The sequence below is a fragment of the Crinia signifera genome, chromosome 2 (genome assembly GCF_055691185.1).
Source record: "Crinia signifera chromosome 2, ASM5569118v1, whole genome shotgun sequence".
Lineage (NCBI taxonomy): Eukaryota > Metazoa > Chordata > Amphibia > Anura > Myobatrachidae > Crinia > Crinia signifera.
In genome coordinates this window covers 166,628,093-166,648,674 of record NC_139218.1, presented here as the reverse complement: position 1 = coordinate 166,648,674, position 20,582 = coordinate 166,628,093, and the positions used below count along the sequence as shown (strand labels likewise).

The following is a 20,582-nucleotide window of genomic DNA, read 5'->3' as shown; positions in this document are numbered from 1 at the left end:
GTAGGTTTATGCAGCATTGTAAGGGAATTTGGGTATAAATATAATCATATTAATTGGATAACAGAAAAGCATACATTTATTAAAACTAATATAAAGCAGACATTAAGTTCAGCAACCCATCTCACATCTAATAAAAATAGTGCACCTCTGTTTTGAGTTGCCCCTCTTCTTCTACTACTTTGTGCAACTTCACTTGCTTCTTCAAACCATCTTGAAAGCATGTCTGACATTCTCTGCATCAATGAAGCATTTGTGACTGGATCGCCTAGAAAAATGTAACACGATAGTGAAACACTGTGCTTGAAAAGGGCATCATTTAAGGGTATTATCTCATCTGTGTACCATATATTATTAAATTATAGTAAACAGGAGCGCCTCCCACAGGAACTGGCATGGGAGATGGAGTCTGGTAAACAACTAGCCCTGGAAGATTGGGTGAGGATTAGAAAAAATCTGATATCAGTATCCCAGTCAGTCCGCTATAGAGAAAACTCTTTTAAGATATATTCCCGGTGGTACCTGACCCCAAGTAGACTAAGTCGTATATATAGCGGGACCAATGACCTATGCTGGCGTGGATGTGGGCATAAAGGCGATTTATTACATATCTTTGGGACATGCCCACAAATCCAACAAACCTGGACACTAGTTTTTGACTTAATTAAACAAATTACAAATATAGAGATTCCTAAATCACCCGAATATGTCTTGCTCCCTCTTAAAATTCCAGGGATTAAAACATCATCCCAAAAATTTATATGGTTTATATTGAGTGCCGTAAAAATAAAAATAGCCTCTTATTGGAAATCAAACAGGGTCCCATCCATGGCAATAATTAAAGAGACGGTGTGGCACCTATATCAAATGGAATACTTAGCAGGACTAGTAGAGGAGAATCTAGACTTGTTTAGGGAAGTATGGACACCGTGGGCAGAATTCCATAACACTATAATTTGATGCGACCATAAGGATAGGGAGATCCAAATTAGATACAGCGGAACCTATGTGAGTAGAATAGTCTGGACCAAAGAGACACCTACCCCCCCCCCCCCCATCCCTGTCTCCCTCCCCGCACCCCCTTTCCCCAATCATTGTATTGTAGTGTTATATTAATGTGTAGTCTGTGTTTGTATTTTTGACCGGGTCTTAACCCCTTCCCGACATTTGACGTACATTTACGTCATGGTCGGGAAGTACTTCCCGACACATGGCATAAATGTACGTCATGCCATTTAACTGCCACCGCGTCTATAGACGCGGTGACAGTTTAAACATGTCTGCTGTCCCTGACAGCAGACATGTCCCTGCATGCCCAGGGGGGGCTGCGATGCCGCCCCCCCGTCGGCGATCGCTGTGATTGGCTGTTCAGTGTGAACAGCCATTCACAGCGTTTTCTGTGTCACCGACGAATAACGTTCGCCGGTGACACAGGGATCGGAGGTGATTGGTGCTGTAAAGTACAGCACCAATCACCGCGGGGTGTAAGGGTGACACTGGTGTCACCCCACCTCACCCCGCCCGCCCCCAAAGGCCGTGATTGGTTCGTCGGACCGACGAACCAATCACAGCCATGGAGGGGGGGTTTAAACTAACGGTGACTGCACTGCAGACGCCATTCCGGTCTGGAATTGCGTGCAGTGCGGTCACCGTGCCTAGCTGCCGCAGTATACTGACCTGAACCTTGCAAAATACTTACCTGATCACTGCCTGGATCTTGCTACTTCTTGTGACTTCCTGTGCTGTGTTGTGCTGTGTTGTGCTGCTGCAGTGTCATCGAGTTATAGATAGAGAGATAGAGAGAGAGAGATAGAGAGGGCTAGTGACAGAGAGTGCTATATTTTGTGCTGCTGCAGTGTGATAGAGTTATAGATAGAGAGATAGAGAGAGATAGAGAGAGATAGTGACAGATTGTGCTATATATTTTTTATATAACTGACTGCTGCCCCCCCTTTTGTGCTGATCAGTATAAATTAACTGATCAGCAACTTTTTGGGGGCGCAGTTTTTTTTTTTATATATATATACCTGTCAGTGCTGCTGCTGCAGTGTCATAGAGTGATAGATAGTGAGAGATAGAGAGAGATAGTGACAGAGAGTGATAGAGACTGCTATATTTTGTGTCTGCTGCCCCCCTTTTGTGCACCCCCAGCAACTTTTTGGGGGTGCAGGGGTTATTTTTCATATATATAACTGTCAGTGCTGCTGCTGCAGTGTCATAGAGTGATAGATAGTGAGAGATAGAGAGATAGAGAGAGATAGTGACAGAGAGTGATAGAGAGTGCTATATTTTGTGTCTGCTGCCCCCGCCTTTTGTGCTGATCACTATATCTGAGGTGATCAGCAACTTTTTGGGGGTGCAGAGTTTTTTTTTTAATATATATATATACCTGTCAGTTGCTGCCAGTTGCACTGTCAGTTGCACCAAAGGTTGTGCACCTGCTGCCCCTCACTGGTAATCAGTGTCGCATCAGTGATCACCTTTTTTTTTTTTTTGAGGGTGCTGTGGGGTCTTTTTTAATTTTTTTTTTTTACACACACTGTGATTTTGTGGGTGTCCTGTGGCCACTGTGCGCTGATCAGTGACGTACATCACTGATCAGCTTTTTCGGCACAGGGTTGATCTATTTTTTTTTTTTTTGATCAAATTCCTGTTGCCTTTGAGCGCTGTTCAGTGACGGACGTTACTGACCAACATCTGTGCTCAATTTTTGGCGCAGGACCTTTTTTTTTTTTTTTTTTTTACCCCTTCAATTTTTTTTTTTTTTTAACCCCATCAATTATTTTTTTTTTTTATTGGAATCAAATTCCTGTATAAAGTATTTTTTTTTTTCTGCACTACATACACACTACACACTACATACCCCCCTGGTTGAAATAAAGTTTGTACCCCCCCTACACTATACACGTGTTGAAACATTTCACTACCAGAAACACAAAAATAAAAATGGCATCCCAAATGTCATCCCAAATGTCATCCCAGTCATCCAGAAGAATGTATTCAGCGGAGGAGGCATATGCCAAGCTTGCCTCTGACTCTGACACAGCCAGTGAGGCAAGCGGGGAATTTGAAGGATTCATCTTAAGCTCCTCTTCCTCCTCTAGTGATGAGGGACCCCCTCAAAGACGCCCCCGTAGAGCAGCTGAGACCCCCCCCCCAATAATTGATCTCGTATGGACCCCACCACCAGACAATTTTGAGCCCCAGGTTCCTGAGTTTTTGGCCATCCCAGGAATCCAATTTGATTCCACAGGTCTCAGAGAAATTGACTTTTTCAAATTATTTTTCTCTGATGATTTTATAAATTTAATGGTGGACCAAACTAATTTATATGCCCAGCAGTTTATTGCTCAAAACCCCACGTCATCATTTGCTAGGTGGACCCCTGTAGATGCAGTAGAGATGATGACGTTTTGGGGTCTGGTGTTTCATATGGGCATAGTAAAAAAGCCAGAAATTAGGCAATATTGGAGTACAGATGTTCTGTACAGCACCCCATTTTACCGTATGGCCATGACCCGGAATCGTTTTGAGTTAATCCTTAAATTTTTGCATTACAACGATAATGCACAGTGCCCACCCAGAGATGATCCCACCTTTGACCGGCTATTCAAAGTCAGGCCGGTCATTGATCACTTCAGTGCCAAATTTGAAGAGATGTACATCCCAGATAAATTCATTTGCATAGACGAGTCCCTTATACATTTTAAAGGAAGGGTTAAATTCCGCCAGTACCTTCCCAGTAAGAGGGCAAGGTATGGCATAAAAATGTATAAGCTGTGTGAAAGCACCTCAGGGTACACCCACAGGTTTAGGGTATATGAAGGGAAGGATTCAAGAATTGAACCGCCAGAATGCCCCCCCTCCCTCGTAGGTGTTAGTGGAAAAATTGTCTGGGATTTAGTGCACCCCTTCCTGGATAAAGGTTATCACCTCTATGTGGATAACTTTTACACCAGCATCCCCCTGTTTAAGGCCCTTGGTTCAAGAGGTACAGCAGCTTGCGGTACTGTGCGCAAGAACCAAAGAGGCCTCCCAAAAACGCACATTGCCCAAGTAATGAGAATGGGTGAAAGCAGGGGAATATGCACCGAAAATATGTTGTTGGTCAAATATAAGGACAAGAGGGATGTCCTTATACTGACAACAATTCACGGAGACAGTACCACCTCCGTCCCTGTACGAGGTACCAGTACCCACACCTCAAAACCTAATTGTATCCTGGATTACAATAGGTACATGGGCGGAGTGGATCTTTCAGATCAGGTACTGAAGCCGTACAGTGCCCTGCGGAAAACAAAAATCTGGTACAAGAAGCTGGCCGTGTATATCATCCAGATGGCACTGTATAACGCTTACGTGCTATTCCGTTCTACCAGCCAGAGGGAGACATTTATGCACTTTCAAGAGGAAGTCATAAAGGGCCTAATATTTGGGAACCAGCAGGCAGAGGGCCCCAGTACTTCTAGTACTGGCCCCCGTATTGTACCAGGGCAGCATTTTCCTGATGAAATCCCCTCCACTGGAAAAAAGGGCAGGACACAAAAAAGGTGCAAAGTTTGCTATAAAAAGGGAATAAGAAAGCAAACTATTTTCCAGTGTGACACTTGCCCAGACAAACCCGGCCTATGTATAAAGGAGTGTTTTAAAATATACCACACATCTATGGATTTTTAGGTTCATCATTTCACCGTGCTTCGGGGGTCTTGCTAATGCCACATAGCACCCACCATTCATTCCACCAGAATCTGAGCCGCAAAATCCAAAAATCACTCCTTCCCTTCTGAGTCCTGCCATGCACCCAACTGGTATTTTTTGAAATGTACACTATACCGCTAGATGAATTCCCTGAGGGGTGTAGTTTGCAAAATGGGGTCACTTGTGGGGGGGTTCCACTGTATTGGTGCTTTGGGGGTCTTGCTAATGCGACATAGCACCCACCAACATTCCACCACCAAAAATCACTCCTTCCCTTCTGAGTCCTGCCATGCACCCAACTGGTATTTTTTGGTCACATGTGAGGCATTGCCATACTCGGGAGAAATTGGGGCACAGATTTTGGGGTGCTTTGTCTCCTTCATTCCTTGTGAAAATGAAAAATTTTGAGCCAGAACTGCATTTTTGTGTAAAAAATGTAATTTTTCAGTTGCACAGCCCAGTTGTATCAAAATTGGTGAAACCCCTGGGGGTTTGAAATGTACACTATACCCCTAGATGAATTCCCTGAGGGGTGTAGTTTGCAAAATGGGGTCACTTGTGGGGGGGTTCCACTGTATTGGTGCTTCGGGGGTCTTGCTAATGCGACATAGCACCCACCAAAATTCCACCAGAATCTGAGCTGCAAAATCCAAATATCACTCCTTCCCTTCTGAGTCCTGCCATTTTTTGGTCACACATGAAGCATTGCCGTACTCGGGAGAAATTGGGGCACAGATTTTGGGGTGCTTTTTCTCCTTCATACCTTCTGAAAATGAAAAATTTTGAGCCAGAACTGCATTTTTGTGTAAAAAATTTAATTTTTCATTTTCACTGCCCAGTTGTACCACAATTGGTGAAACCCCTAGGGGTTTGAAATGTACATTATACCCCTAGATGAATTCCCAGAGGGGTGTAGTTTGCAAAATGGGGTCACTTGTGGGGGGCTTCCACTGTATTGGTGCTTCGGGGGTCTTGCTAATGCGACATAGCACCCACCAACATTCCACCAGAATCTGAGCTGCAAAATCCAAAAATCACTCCTTCCCTTCTGAGTCCTGCCATGCACCCAACTGGTATTTTTTGGTCACATGTGAGGCATTGCCGTACTCGGGAGAAATTGGGGCACAGATTTTGGGGTGCTTTGTCTCCTTCATTCCTTGTGAAAATGACAAATTTGGAGCCAGAACTGCATTTTTATGTAAAAAAATGTAATTTTTCATTTTCACTGCCCAGTTGTATCAAAATTGGTGAAACCCCTGGGGGTTTGAAATGTACACTATACCCCTAGATGAATTCCCTGAGGGGTGTAGTTTGCAAAATGGGGTCACTTGTGGGGGGGTTCCACTGTATTGGTGCTTCGGGGGTCTTGCTAATGCGACATAGCACCCACCAACATTCCACCAGAATCTGAGCTGCAAAATCCAAAAATCACTCCTTCCCTTCTGAGTCCTGCCATGCACCCAACTGGTATTTTTTGGTCACATGTGAGGCATTGCCATACTCGGGAGAAATTGGGGCACAGATTTTGGGGTGCTTTGTCTCCTTCATTCCTTGTGAAAATGAAAAATTTTGAGCCAGAACTGCATTTTTGTGTAAAAAATGTAATTTTTCAGTTGCACAGCCCAGTTGTATCAAAATTGGTGAAACCCCTGGGGGTTTGAAATGTACACTATACCCCTAGATGAATTCCCTGAGGGGTGTAGTTTGCAAAATGGGGTCACTTGTGGGGGGGTTCCACTGTATTGGTGCTTCGGGGGTCTTGCTAATGCGACATAGCACCCACCAACATTCCACCAGAATCTGAGCTGCAAAATCCAAAAATCACTCCTTCCCTTCTGAGTCCTGCCATGCACCCAACTGGTATTTTTTGATCACATGTGAGGCATTGCCGTACTCGGGAGAAATTGGGGCACAGATTTTGGGGTGCTTTTTCTCCTTCATTCCTTGTTAAAATGACAAATTTGGAGCCAGAACTGCATTTTTGTGTAAAAAAATGTAATTTTTCATTTTCACTGCCCAGTTGTATCAAAATTGGTGAAACCCCTGGGGGTTTGAAATGTACACTATACCCCTAGATGAATTCCCTGAGGGGTGTAGTTTGCAAAATGGGGTCACTTGTGGGGGGGTTCCACTGTATTGGTGCTTTGGGGGTCTTGCTAATGCAACATAGCACCCACCAACATTCCACCACCAAAAATCACTCCTTCCCTTCTGAGTCCTGCCATGCACCCAACTGGTATTTTTTGGTCACATGTGAGGCATTGCCATACTCGGGAGAAATTGGGGCACAGATTTTGGGGTGCTTTGTCTCCTTCATTCCTTGTGAAAATGAAAAATTTTGAGCCAGAACTGCATTTTTGTGTAAAAAATTTAATTTTTCAGTTGCACAGCCCAGTTGTATCAAAATTGGTGAAACCCCTGGTGGTTTAAAATGTACACTATACCCCTAGATGAATTCCCTGAGGGGTGTAGTTTGCAAAATGGGGTCACTTGTGGGAGGGTTCCACTGTATTGGTGCTTCGGGGGTCTTGCTAATGCGACATAGCACCCACCAACATTCCACCAGAATCTGAGCTGCAAAATCCAAAAATCACTCCTTCCCTTCTGAGTCCTGCCATGCACCCAACTGGTATTTTTTGGTCACGTGAGGCATTGCCGTACTCGGGAGAAATTGGGGCACAGATTTTGGGGTGCTTTTTCTCCTTTATTCCTTGTTAAAATGACAAATTTGGAGCCAGAACTGCATTTTTGTGTAAAAAAATGTAATTTTTCATTTTCACTGCCCAGTTGTATCAAAATTGGTGAAACCCCTGGGGGTTTGAAATGTACACTATACCCCTAGATGAATTCCCTGAGGGGTGTAGTTTGCAAAATGGGGTCACTTGTGGGGGGGTTCCACTGTATTGGTGCTTTGGGGGTCTTGCTAATGCGACATAGCACCCACCAACATTCCACCAGAATCTGAGCTGCAAAATCCAAAAATCACTCCTTCCCTTCTGAGTCCTGCCATGCACCCAACTGGTATTTTTTGGTCACATATGAGGCATTGCCATACTCGGGAGAAATTGGGGCACAGATTTTGGGGTGCTTTGTCTCCTTCATTCCTTGTGAAAATGACAAATTTGGAGCCAGAACTGCATTTTTGTGTAAAAAAATTAATTTTTCATTTTCACTGCCCAGTTGTACCACAATTGGTGAAACCCCTGGGGGTTTGAAATGTACACTATACCCCTAGATGAATTCCCTGAGGGGTGTAGTTTGCAAAATGGGGTCACTTGTGGGGGGGTTCCTAACTTTTAGCATCTTATGGTGCCTAGAAACCTACATGGTGCCTAAAAAATAATCTCATAAAAAGGAGGCTCCAAAATCAAGTAGGTGCTCCTTCTATTATGAAGCCTGTGGTTTGGTCAACGTGCACACTAGGGCCACATATAGGATATTTATGAAAACAAAAGAATTGGGGGAATCAATTTTTAGTCACATTTCTCTAGTAAAATGTACTGTGTTCCTTAGAAAAATGTATTAAAATTGCAAATCTGCAAAAAAAATGAAATTTTGAAATTTCACCTACACTTTGTTTTAATTCCTGTGAAACACCTAAAGGGTTAACAAACTTCCAAAATGCTGTTTTGAATACTGTGAGGGGTGCAGTTTTTGAAATGGCATCATTTATGGGGGTGTCTCACATACAAGTCCCTCAAAGTCACATCAGAACTGAACTGGTCCCTAAAAAAATCAGTGTTTGAAATTTTCTTGAAAATTTGCTATTCATATTGTAAGCCTCCTAGTGTCCAAAAAAATTAAAAGGAAGTTGAAATAATGATGGAAACATAAAGTAGACATATGGTCTATGTTAGTTATTAACTATTTTGAGTGGTATGATTATTTGTCTCACAAGCAGAAAATTTAACATTTTGCAAATTGCTAAATTTTCCATTTTTTTCCGACATTTTGGTATTTTTCACAAAAAAACACAGACTGTATCGACGAAAATTTACCACTAACTTGAAGTACAATGTGTCACGAAAAAACAATCTCAAAATCACTGGGATAAGTAAAAGCAAAAAAAAGTTATCCCCACTTAAGTGATACATGTCAGATTTGAAAAAAAGGGCTTTGTCAGGAAGGCAAAAACATGCTGTGTCAGGAAGGGGTTAATGGATACTGGGAGGGGAAAAGTGAAAGTATCCAGGAAGACTGGTTAATAATAAAGGGATCGAATAACATGGTAAATGGAGTGGGATATTAGGGGAAAAAGGAGGGACTAAGAAAAATAGAGAGATGTGCTTGGAGAACCTTCTAGTGCTCCCCCAACAGATCCCCTTCCCCTCCCCCCATATGCCTCAATTTTCTATCCTAGGAGAGGCGTGTGGCAGAACCCTTTCTGTGGATGTATGTTTTGTTTGTTTTCCTTTATAGCCTGGAATTGTATGGGCTGTAGAGATTAAATATCACATGGTTTATAATTAGCTAGAAGATAAGAGATATTATAGCTATAAATCAACAGAAGTTTATATATTATAAGGCAACAGATTGTATAACACTATGTACATGGCAAATGTTCATTTTCATCGCATTTATAATCTGTTGAAAAATCGGCCTTTTAAGGTCCATATATACATATATGTATACGTGTATTTATATGTGTGTGGCATCTTGTTATATTGTCGGAAAACTAATAAACAGATTTATTAAAAAAAAAGAAAAATGTAACAATGTTGTTATATCACCTTGTCATGCTAGGTAGTCACAATATGATCAAAGTTTTAAAATTGAAAATAACCTCATGTTTATTCTAGAAGTGAGTATATACAATATACTTCATAAGGACATACAGATTGGAGAATGCAACTGCATCATTGGACAGTGTATTGAACTTTCAGTCACAGTTGTGTAACACCTTGCAATGTATTCGGAAATGTGTGCACCTCCATTACTAGATTGAGTTACTGGCTTCAGTCTTCGGGCCAGATTCTCTAAGCTTCAAAAGTGATAAAATCTAGAATGATAAACAGCCAGCCAATCAGCTCCTACCTGCCATGTCACAGACTGTGTTTGGAAAATGTCAGACAGGAGCTGATTGGCTGGCTGTTTATCACTCTCCATTTTATCACTTTTGAAGCTTAGAGAATCTGGCCCTTGATCTTCTCATCATCTCAGATGGGATGCAGTCAATTTACAGAGAGACAAAATACCGAAGGTCAAAATACCGACAACCACTAGCAGACAGTAAAAATACTAAAGGTGCCCAAACACATTACAATTATTTTATACAATATTGTATACAATATCGCATCTCATCACATATCGGTTTTGCAATGAGATGAGATCTAGTTCAAAAAGTATGTGCAGCACATACTGTTTGTACTAGATCTCATCTCATCGCAAAACAGAGATGCGATGAGATGTGATATTGTATACAATAATTGTAATGTGTATGGGCACCTTTGGTATTTTTACTGTCTGCTAAAGATTGTATACAATAATTTTAACGTGTATGGGCACCTCAACACATTCAAAATTCCGACATTCATTATGCTGAGATTGTCAAAATGTCGGCACAGTCAAAATACCGAAATTTTAAATGTCGACATGAGTTCTCTTTCATGATGCAAATGGGAATAGAGTTAGATTATAATAGTGTGGCAAGTGCAGCAAGGCACTGTGCCTGAAGCATGGTGAGCGCAGTAAACTTACAGTATACTGTGTCCATATGGACCTATTTTAGATGTTGGAATTTTGACAGTGTCAGCATTTTGATCATGTTGGCATAATGAATGTCAGCATTTTGACTGTCTGCCAATGCTTGCCAGTATTTTGACAGTCTGTATTTTAAATGTTAGGAAATCATACTGAACCCTTTCAGAACGCTGCTGATCCCTCTTCCCAGATACAACCACTTGAAATTATGTAGACAACATTGTCATATACCACTCTTGAATTCTTATATCAGAAGTGGTATCCAGACTTTATCTTGAAGTTTATTGGTGGACATGCATTAAGTCAACATGTTCAAAAGGTTAGCCTGGCAATGGTCGACACAGAATATTGTTGACATGAATACTTCTTATGTTTGAGATTTTTCATGCGTTACCATCCATGCGAATTGGGATGGTAATCTTACCAGAAAAATGGTGTGAAGCGAGCTATGTAAGCAGAGGCAGTTCGCTAATTGGGGTTCATATGCTACAAGATAAAAACGGACACCCCAGAAACTTGAGAAAACGCAGGTCAACCTTTTCATGTGTCAACCATTGTCATGTCAATATTGTGCTTGTGTTGACATTTTTCCATGTAGACATTATGCAAATTTACCTTTTCATTGTAGACCTTATGAAACACACACACATTAACTGTTGCCAAGAGGGGTAGGGAGCAGGGTACAAATTACCCAAGCTGAGGGTTGTTGAAGTTAACCATTAATAGCCTCAGAAAAAAGGGGATTACTGTATAATTGAAATGTGGTTCAAGACTCATTGTATTGACTGCTATTGCAATAGGTAAATCTCCCAAAAATAATATGGAAATACACTTCCAAAAATGTCTTTACAACAAAAAGAATAACATTCTTTCATCCTAACAATCTATTTATGCTCACTGCTACCCATTCTGTGTCACTACTGTCTGTCTTACCCTTCCCTCTAGAATGTAAGCTCTCACAAGCAGGGCCCTCTCTCTTCTTCCCTCCTGTTCTCACAGCACTCTTGTATTTCAACTACAGCTCTCTTACTCACCTACAATCTATGCATGCATCTATTCTCATTCACTTCCTTATAGCTCAGCTGTATTGTGTACTAAGAATCTAAGAATTGTGCTTTAATTGTGTTATGTCTAGCTCTGTGTACCTTTTACTGTTCTATATGTACGGTGCTGGCTGGTGCAATCACCATGTGGCGACGCTAAATGGCTGCCTGGGTGCTGCACAGCTCAGTAATTATATGTTCCCCATGTCTGTGTCCCTCATTAGAGTACATCTAGTATATATATATATATCTGTACTGTTACTGCCTCCCTATCTGGCTGTGCAATCACCATGTGGCGCCGTTGAATGGCTGCCTGGGTACTGCAGAGCTCGATAAATATGTTCCCCATGTCTGTGTCCCTTATTAGAATGCGTCTTGTGCATATCTGTACGTGTGATGTATATTTGTACTGCCATTTTGCCTGTTCCTTGTACTGATACCCCTTTGTATTACAGTATGTGCATTGTTATTTTTAATGTCTGTAAAGCGCCTTAAGTCCTGTTGGAGAAAGTGCGCTATATAAATAAAAAAACTTACTTACTATTAGACACAATAAATAAAGCAATAATTAAATTCCAAAAATTATATTATACCATCTCTTTCTCGTTCACTTTCAGGTCTTGATCTTGGTCCTGTATCGGACCAATCTCCTCGTAATCTAAGGCGCTTAAGGGGGGGTTCTCGTACCTTAATGGGTAAAACCAAATGTGAAATTAATTTATTTAAATAACATTACTGCAATAACAGACATCATTTTGTGTTATTACTCTCCTCCCTGGCTATGAGAAAACTCAGGGGGAAGAACAGATTTCAACTTGTTTGCAATCATTTGCAATCAGTTCTACCTCGATTTTTGTCATTTTGATGCCCTCACAAATCATACTGTATACAATCTTTCTAATTAAGCAGAAACAACAAAGGTAGTGGCCCTAGGGTCACTCAGGAGCGCTGGTTGATTACACTCATAACCCGGAAGTGTGTCTATTTGTGCCGCACTTCCGGGTTATGAGTTCCAAGCCTCACTTTTGTTTTCCTTCTATTCTTTCCTAATAGAAGGAAAATGAAAGCGAGGAAGCTGCTGAGTTTACACACAGGCGGAGAAATGCGTTTTGTGAGCCCCATTACTGGACCCTGCTGGCTAATAGCAGTACCGCTGACTATACAACTATCCTGCAGTTCTCCTTATATTGTGGCTGCAGTTTTATCCAAATCCATATCCAGAGTGCATTTCTGGTAAACAAATGGAGAGACTGTTATCCTGATACCACCCAATTGAAGAATCTCAAGAAAAGTGTCATATCAATACAGCCACTGGAGATTACAATTGTTTGCAGGACTGGAAATTCTCTTACACCAATCATTGCCTCATAAAATCTATATTAAAACTAGAATGCCAGTAGTATATGTTCCATGTTGTTGGTCAATTAATTGTTAATTGTTATATATGAAGTGCAATTCAAGAATAATGTTTTTTATGAAAAATATAGTTTTAATAAATGTATATGTTATTTAAAATACTTATTTATTAATTAATTTACTGAGCAAAGCGGCACCTCTTAAAGTAACAGCGACTCTTTTGCTGTAGTTACGTATACACTTCTGGTTTCTAATTAAGCCACTAGAGGGCAATTTTATTGAAGGTGATAACCCTTTTTCACCGTTCGTGAAAAAGGGTTATCACGCAATTTAAATGCAGGTTAGGTTAGCAATTAAATGAAACAATAAGGCCAGTATTCAATGCTCCCGATTCACCGTTTTTTCGGCGAATCGGGCTGTTTTCACTCCTTGCGGTGAATTTTTTTCACTGAAAATATGATTCACCCTATTCAATGTTCACTGTTCGCAGAAAGCGAACAGTGAATGCCAGCCAGTTCTCCGTTTCATGCTCGCTGCAATTCGCTGGTGTATTTCAATGGGGTTTTCACTGGGATTCGCCGAGAGTGTATTCAATGCTAGAATTGCTTTCTACCATGCCATGATTCACCATTTTGCATTCGATATCTTTTTAAGGTGAACTGGAAAGTGATCTTTATTTTAAAAGGGTTATTAGTATTATTATTTTTTGGTGTCGAAAAATCTGATTTTTTTTTCTGTGAAGGGGCATGCTATTTTTATTCATGTGCTTAAAGCACATTAATATATATTTAATTTTTAAAACATTTTATTTACACTCTCACCAGCAGGGGGCCGGGAGCCAGGAGCTGCTCATTTGATATTCATTTATTCACTTCACTCTGATCCCGGCTTGTTACATGCGGGACCAGAGGACTCGGAGAGGCTCCCTGCCCCGGCGCCCTGCCCCGTGCCAGCATTCCTGGGGGGCAGCCTCTGCTGTCTGTGCCCCGGGAGCCCTCCCCCACAAATGCTATCGCCACAGGGGTTAAAATTCGCCAGCAGGGGCATCGAGCCCCTGCTGCATTGAATAGAGTGTCAAGGGCCACACCTCAGGTGTGACACTATGGGCAGTATTCAATGAGAAAATTCTCCGTGCATGGAGAGCGTTTTATTTCGCTCGCCATGCACTCTCCGTGTTTTTGCGGAGATTCTCCATGTTTGGAGATTCTCCGTCATGGCACTTTATCCACTATTCAATGTGGCTGATGCTCGCCGCCACTCGCGGCGAGTCTTAACCCCTGCAGCGGACGAGCGTCCGCGGCAGGGAGCTTTCAGGGAGCCGGGGGACGGAAGCAGCCAGAGAGATTATAGTCTCCCTGGCTGCTCCAGAGGAATGTAGAGGGGAGGGGGGCTCTCCGGGACCCAGGCAGCACAGGCTGCCCCCCCCTATAGCCAGCGGGGGACCCAGTATTCACTGCACCCGATCGTGCATGTTAACGATCGGGTGCAGTGAATATATGAATATCTAATGAGCGGCTCGAGCGCTCCGGCCCCCTGCTGGCTGCACTGTGTAAAAAAAAAAATATATATATATTTTTTTTTCAAATTAAATATATATTCATGTGCTATAAGCACATGAATAAAAATAACATGCCCCTTCACAGAAAAAAAACCTGATTTTTTGACACCAAAATTAAAAAAAAAAACCTTTTAGTTTAAAAGTTCACATTCCAGCTCCCCATCAAAAGATGGAGAATTGCTACACGGAGAGACACGGAGAAAATCACTTAGAAAGACGGAGAATATTTCACATTGAATAGGGTTGCTCGCTTTTGGAGAGCAAAATGCTCCGTCCAAGGCGAAAAAAGCAAAAATTCTCCATAAAACACGGAGAATTTTCTCATTGAATACTGCCCTATGATTTTTCACTCTTTATAGAACTATTGCAATAAGATTGCAATTTGCCAGTCTCTTGATGTTGCCCAGTAATAGCAGAATATATACATATTAAACTATTGATTAATTATTGAGACCGTCAGGTGATTCCCTAGAACATTATGCTGCAATATAATTAAAGGCATATTTTAATACTATTCTTGCCGAGAAAACAAGGTAATAATCCATGCAATGAAAGTATCACGGACTAATACAGAATTCTAAAAAGGAAACATATTTCCAACTTAGTAGGCACTTACCTCTTCCCGCCTCTGACTAGATGAAGGAAATTTAAGTTCTTTTCCTTGGTCATCTTTTGGATCAAATAAATATATGTAGTCTGATGAGTAACTCACAAGGACGTCTTGCCCATCTTCACTGTAGCACAAAGATGTTACACGGCAAGACTTGTTTGTTAGGTGTGAGGGAACGAAACGTGCACACATTCCTGTAGTTCCACGACTGTCTGTCATAAACATTGTAAGGCAAATAAGCATAAATGCATTCATTTAAACAGCCAAGTTTTAGGATGTGTTCTCAAAGTTAGAAGCAACTATATATCTAGGAAATTTTTAACCCTTTAAGTGTCATTATTACTGAGCCTCAAAATATCAGATAAAAATGGCAGTGTTGCTCACAGCGACTATTCTTTTAGTATAAATAAATACAAATACATTCAAATCAATTAATTGAAGTTTAGTTAAATATTGCCCCCAAAGAGAACAGTCACTGTGAGCAATGCTGGCATTTTTAGCAGACATTTTGCACATCACTCACGGCAACATTGGCACTCAAAGGGTTAAATCATAGTTGCCTACCCTCCTGCATCTGCAGGATACTCCCTGAAATAACAGCAATCTCCCTCTCGCCCTCATTAGTCTAGCAATCTCCCTCATTTCACCTAGCCCACATTACACTGTTACATTTTATGGGGGAAAAGGAATGATAGATAGATACAATTACATTGATTCATCAGCACCATGTCCCAGCACTTTACCAAGTATGGTATCTCTTTACCAAGTATAGTAGCTCCTACTAAATGCTTTGGGGCTCATCTACATTAGGATATAAGTCATTATAAAAGATTCCTCTCAGATGTAGCAGTACACACCCACGCTTCTAGGTGCCACGTTCACAATCTCTTTCCAAAATCTCTCCATATATGAAACTAGACACGCCCTTTGGGTGGAGCAGGACACGCCCCCTCAATAGGACACTGTGCAAAATTCTACTACCAACTATAATCTCCCTGAAGCTAGTTTTTAAAAGTAAGCAAGTATGGGTTAAATAAAGTATAGAAAGGACAATCGCTATATGGTGGAACCGCCAATGGGAAGGCCCAGCATTTCATGGGTGTTCCAATGAAAATGCTGAGCGTTTCCATGGTAATGCGGCCGTGACGCGGGTGCGGGGTGGGCAGCTGATATTTTCCTATATCAGCTGCATGCCCAGTTCTTGTGGAGTGTGCAAGCAAGTATAAGTGACCTGTGAGTCACTTAGAAAGGTGTGCTTGTTCCACATTAATCGATGGTCGGCGGCCATCGAATGATGTTGGTATTTCCACATAGGCTGCGAATGGATGTTTACATTAAACATCCATTCGCAGGCTGTGCGAATTAACCCGGCATGCGAGGGGAGGGCAGGCAGACCGGCATTCGATGGACGCCGTCTGGTGGACACGCAAGGCTGCGAATTTTTAGCCTTGCAAGTCAACCAGAGTAAGGGCCTAAGTGTATTTCATAATAAACACTATGTAAAATAAGCGTTAAAGTGATATTTCAAGTCTTGGCTTTCATTTGAGATATCCTGGCTGGGACGTATGGCGGCATTCAAGATGTCACTCCTCCCTAAATTAATGTACTTGTTCCGCACCATCCCCTTCGCTTTCCCCAAGAAGTATCTGAAGATAGCCACTTCCATACTGACTAAATATGTCTGGTCCACTAAGCCTCCAGCAATGGCCCGATCTAAAATGTCGATCCCAAGAGCCTTAGGAGGGCTTGACCTCCCCGATCTATATCAGTACCAGGCGGCTTGCCTCCTAGCCCCGATCAAACATCACTTTGAATATACGGCACCCAGAGCCTGGGTGAGCATTGAGCGAGCCCACTACACTCTTATCCCACTGACCTATTTAAAATACCAAGACACGTTAGGCCTCCCCTCCCAGGCCTGCTCCCATCTACTATAGCTACCCTAAACTCTTGGGACCAACTGCATACCACCCTCCACATCCAGACGGCCATCTCCACCTCCTTACCCATTACGACAGTAGCAAAACTAATCCCCAACCTCAATCTGAATGCATGGAAAGCTTGTGGAATCAATACCTTGGGGGATGCTATGGGAACCCATGCGTTACTCCCATTCTCCTCCCTGCAAGAAACTTTCTCATTACCAGCCTCAGAAAACTACCATTATATACAGATAGCCCATTGGTGGAAAGCCCACTTTCACAACTACTCCACCGGACGCACATTCCCAACTAGCCCTCTCCCGACCCAACCTGACGCACTCCAGGGGAGATATCTCCTTCTGGTATAGCACTCTGATGACCCCCGTGAATTCACTAGGACATCCGCACATAAAAAGTGGGAGTCTGACCTGGGCATCCAGTTCACCCCACTCCAGTGGCGCCAGATCTTCTTATCTTCCTACTCAATGTCCCGCTGCCTCAACCACACGGAGATGCACGTCAAATTGATTAACCGACTTTACCTGACTCCAGACCGCCTCCACACTTTCTGGCCGTCATGCTCCAACCAATGTTGGCGCCAATGTGGGAACATAGGCACCATATATCATATTTTCTGGACTTGCCCCAAACTTAGAGCATATTGGGAAGAGGTATTCAGATTAATCTCCACAGTCAACCCTCGCACCTGACCCAACTATTGCCTTGCTACAGGTGTTCCCCCAGGAAATCCCTCAAGGGAAAACGTATGTTCTCGGACATATATTCTCATCGCTGCTCAGGCAAATTTGGCCCAACACTGGAAGCAGGCATCCCCACCCCCCTTCCTTCAGGTTATCCTAAAAACAAACCACCACTTCCATATGGAGACCAGCTTCCTCCCCCAATCACCCAAACCCTCCCCCCCCTCACTCCCGTTGGTCCCCCTGGAGCAGATACACAGCCGAAGAGGAGGGGGCCGGGTCCCTGCCCTCCACTTCCACTCCCCAAGGGCCACAATTTAGCCTGAACGAACACCCTGATTCCCCCACCATCCCAGGAGTATAACCCTATGGACGTCCCCTTCCCACACGGTGGTTACTAGGCCCCTTTTGGAGGTGGCGACCGAGACGGGTTGTGCTAGTCTTCCTGCACAAGTAGGGTATTGCATTGCACTAAGAGGTTGTGTCCTTGGCTTTGTCTTTGTTTTATCTGTCAGTATGGATCGCTCTGCGTAGCGACTCGATCGGAGATGTCTATTATGTTGACCCCAACTTAATTGTATTGCATTTGAAGTCCAACCCCCCCCCCCCATTCCCCCCACGTTTCCCCCTTTTTACTTTCTGTACCCCATACAAAAACTTTGTACCAATAAAAATCTATTGATGTTAAAAAAAAAGTGATATTTCAATCTATTCTATCACAAACGAGAAGGCACTGCTGCAGTTCATTGTGAAAGTTTTGTTGCAAGTTAAAAAAAAAAAAATTGTAAAATGTTGTCAAATACAAACAGTAGTTTATATCATGAGTGTGTAGTACATTTTGTGCATTTATATAACTTCTTTCTTTTTTGTTTTTTTATTACTACAGTTGGAATCAAATATTCACATGTGCAGATATGCCTATTATTCAAGGCTAAATATAAGTCAATGGAATAAATATAAAATATACAGTACACAGGTCTGTCTAGGAAATAGATATGCCAATATATAACAAAGGCTAATCACAGACTGTATGACCAGTGTACAACTGCACATTTGAATATTTGATAAGGCACAAGTGATATCAAACTATATTTTTTAAGGTTTTATAATATACCCACCGGTGTCATCTATGTTTTTATTATTTTATTTAATACCATCTAATGTATCTAATGTTCTTAGATCCGGTTTGGCAGTTTTCGTGGGAAAGGATTATTGGATAGACACAAACTAGGTCGACAAGCATTAGGTCAACACCACTAAGTCGACATGACTGAAGTCATTAGGTTGACACAAGCATTAGGTCGACATGGGGAAGGTCGACAGTCAAAAGGGCGATTTGGGGTTTTTTGCTTTTTTTACCCAAATGTCGACACAGTCAACATGGACAACGAAACGTAGCACCACGTCCCCACGCATAGCTCGCTGCGCTCGCCATGCTTGGGGCACTATGCATCACTGTGCTCGGCACACTATTTTATTCTCCCACCACACCCTAGTGGATGGTAGGGCAGAAAATCGTGGCACTCGGGACTTGAAATAATAACACCAAACAGCCAAAGGTCCGTTGACGTTTCAGCCCTTTAATAGGGCTTTTTTTTTTTTTTCTGCAATATGTCTGAAAACTGAAATTTTATTTGATTTCAATAAAAGTGAAGTTTTATTACATCCAGTCTGTATGTGCACCATTTGGAGATGACATAGTTTTCTCTCTTGTCATATCCTTAAAATTATTATGGTTGTCATGTTATATTCCTGATAATTAATTTGCTAATAACAATAAGGGGCTTTTCAATAAATATTTGAAAATAACAAGAGGTGTGCAGCTGCTTTTGTGCCTTTTTATCTTCAAATTTTCCTTAATGGCTAGCAGTTTTGGAAAGAGATCACATAAGGTATCTCTTTGGAGTTTATCCTTTTAAACTACACCCACATGTAAATCTCAAAATAACTATTTTCATTTGTTTGGAATAATAGCCACCAGTTTGATGTAGGAGTAAATAATAATAACAAGGTCTGGAATGTTATGTAATGTCAATTCCCTCTACAGGTTAGTAGGCTAACAATAATCTTGTAACGTACTTGTGATTCCTGTTGCAAGCATCCGCCGATCATATATTCTCACAGAACTATCCGAACATCCAACTGCGAGGTAATATGGTGCTGGAGGACAAACAGTTATTGAGGTAGCAGCCCGTCTGCAATATATTAAAACATCCTATAAAAAATAAAAGAAAAATAAACTGAAACAGAAAGCGCTAATAAAATTATAATTTTCGGTTATATCTACAGACTATCAAAAAGCTAAATATAATAGCTTTAGTAAACATTTGTCTACACTTTTTTCTAAATCTTTTTTCTGAAAATCTGTGCAAGGTAATAAAATACAAAACAAAAACACAATAAAAAAAATCAGTGGTTTCCGGTTCCAGACCCGATAGGAATTGATTGGTCTGAATAATACAGGTTCAGTATACCTTATCCGAATATCAAATGTATTTGTGTGTATTTCATGTGGTTGATGTGTTTATAAATCATAAATGCAAGATACCTCAAAATACATAATTGAAATTTTTAAATATTCCGAAATACAGAATAATCCCTTATCCAAAACTCTCCTGGTCCCGAGCATTTTGGATAAGGGATACTCAACCTGTATATACTTATTTTAAAAATTTCATGACTAGACCAATTTAACATTTTGGAAATGTTAAATTTCACTTGGAATAATTTTTTTGGTACTTGTTTCCTAGCACGGCGCCAGCAATTAAAATTGTATCCATCGGGTCCTAAAAAATTGCGTCGATCGCATCGCATGCAACCAATTTACATTTGGCCCAATGTTAAATGCTCCCCAGACCCCAATTTTCATTGTATCCCCACCCTAATGGGTCAAATCCCCCCCATTGTTAACGCCACCCCACGATGAACGCCAATCCGAAGTGTGGCAAGCCCGCGAGGGGCGGCGGTACGCGTCTTCCGACCTTTTCATACCCGCAC

At 41.7% G+C, this 20,582-nt stretch overlaps 1 protein-coding gene across 3 annotated transcripts in view; it reads right to left on the bottom strand.

Annotated features, from left to right (window-relative positions):
- The window catches only part of DCAF6 (DDB1 and CUL4 associated factor 6), a 345,809-nt gene that overhangs the window by 191,282 nt on the left and 133,945 nt on the right, over positions 1-20,582 (bottom strand). For all 3 annotated transcript variants that reach the window (XM_083173172.1, XM_083173173.1, XM_083173174.1), the window contains exons 7-10: positions 19,665-19,800; positions 14,969-15,174; positions 12,032-12,125; positions 146-265 (exon numbers count right to left, since the gene is read on the bottom strand). In XM_083173172.1, coding sequence (XP_083029298.1) covers positions 146-265; positions 12,032-12,125; positions 14,969-15,174; positions 19,665-19,800 — 556 coding nt within the window. The remainder of the gene's footprint in view (positions 1-145; positions 266-12,031; positions 12,126-14,968; positions 15,175-19,664; positions 19,801-20,582) is intronic.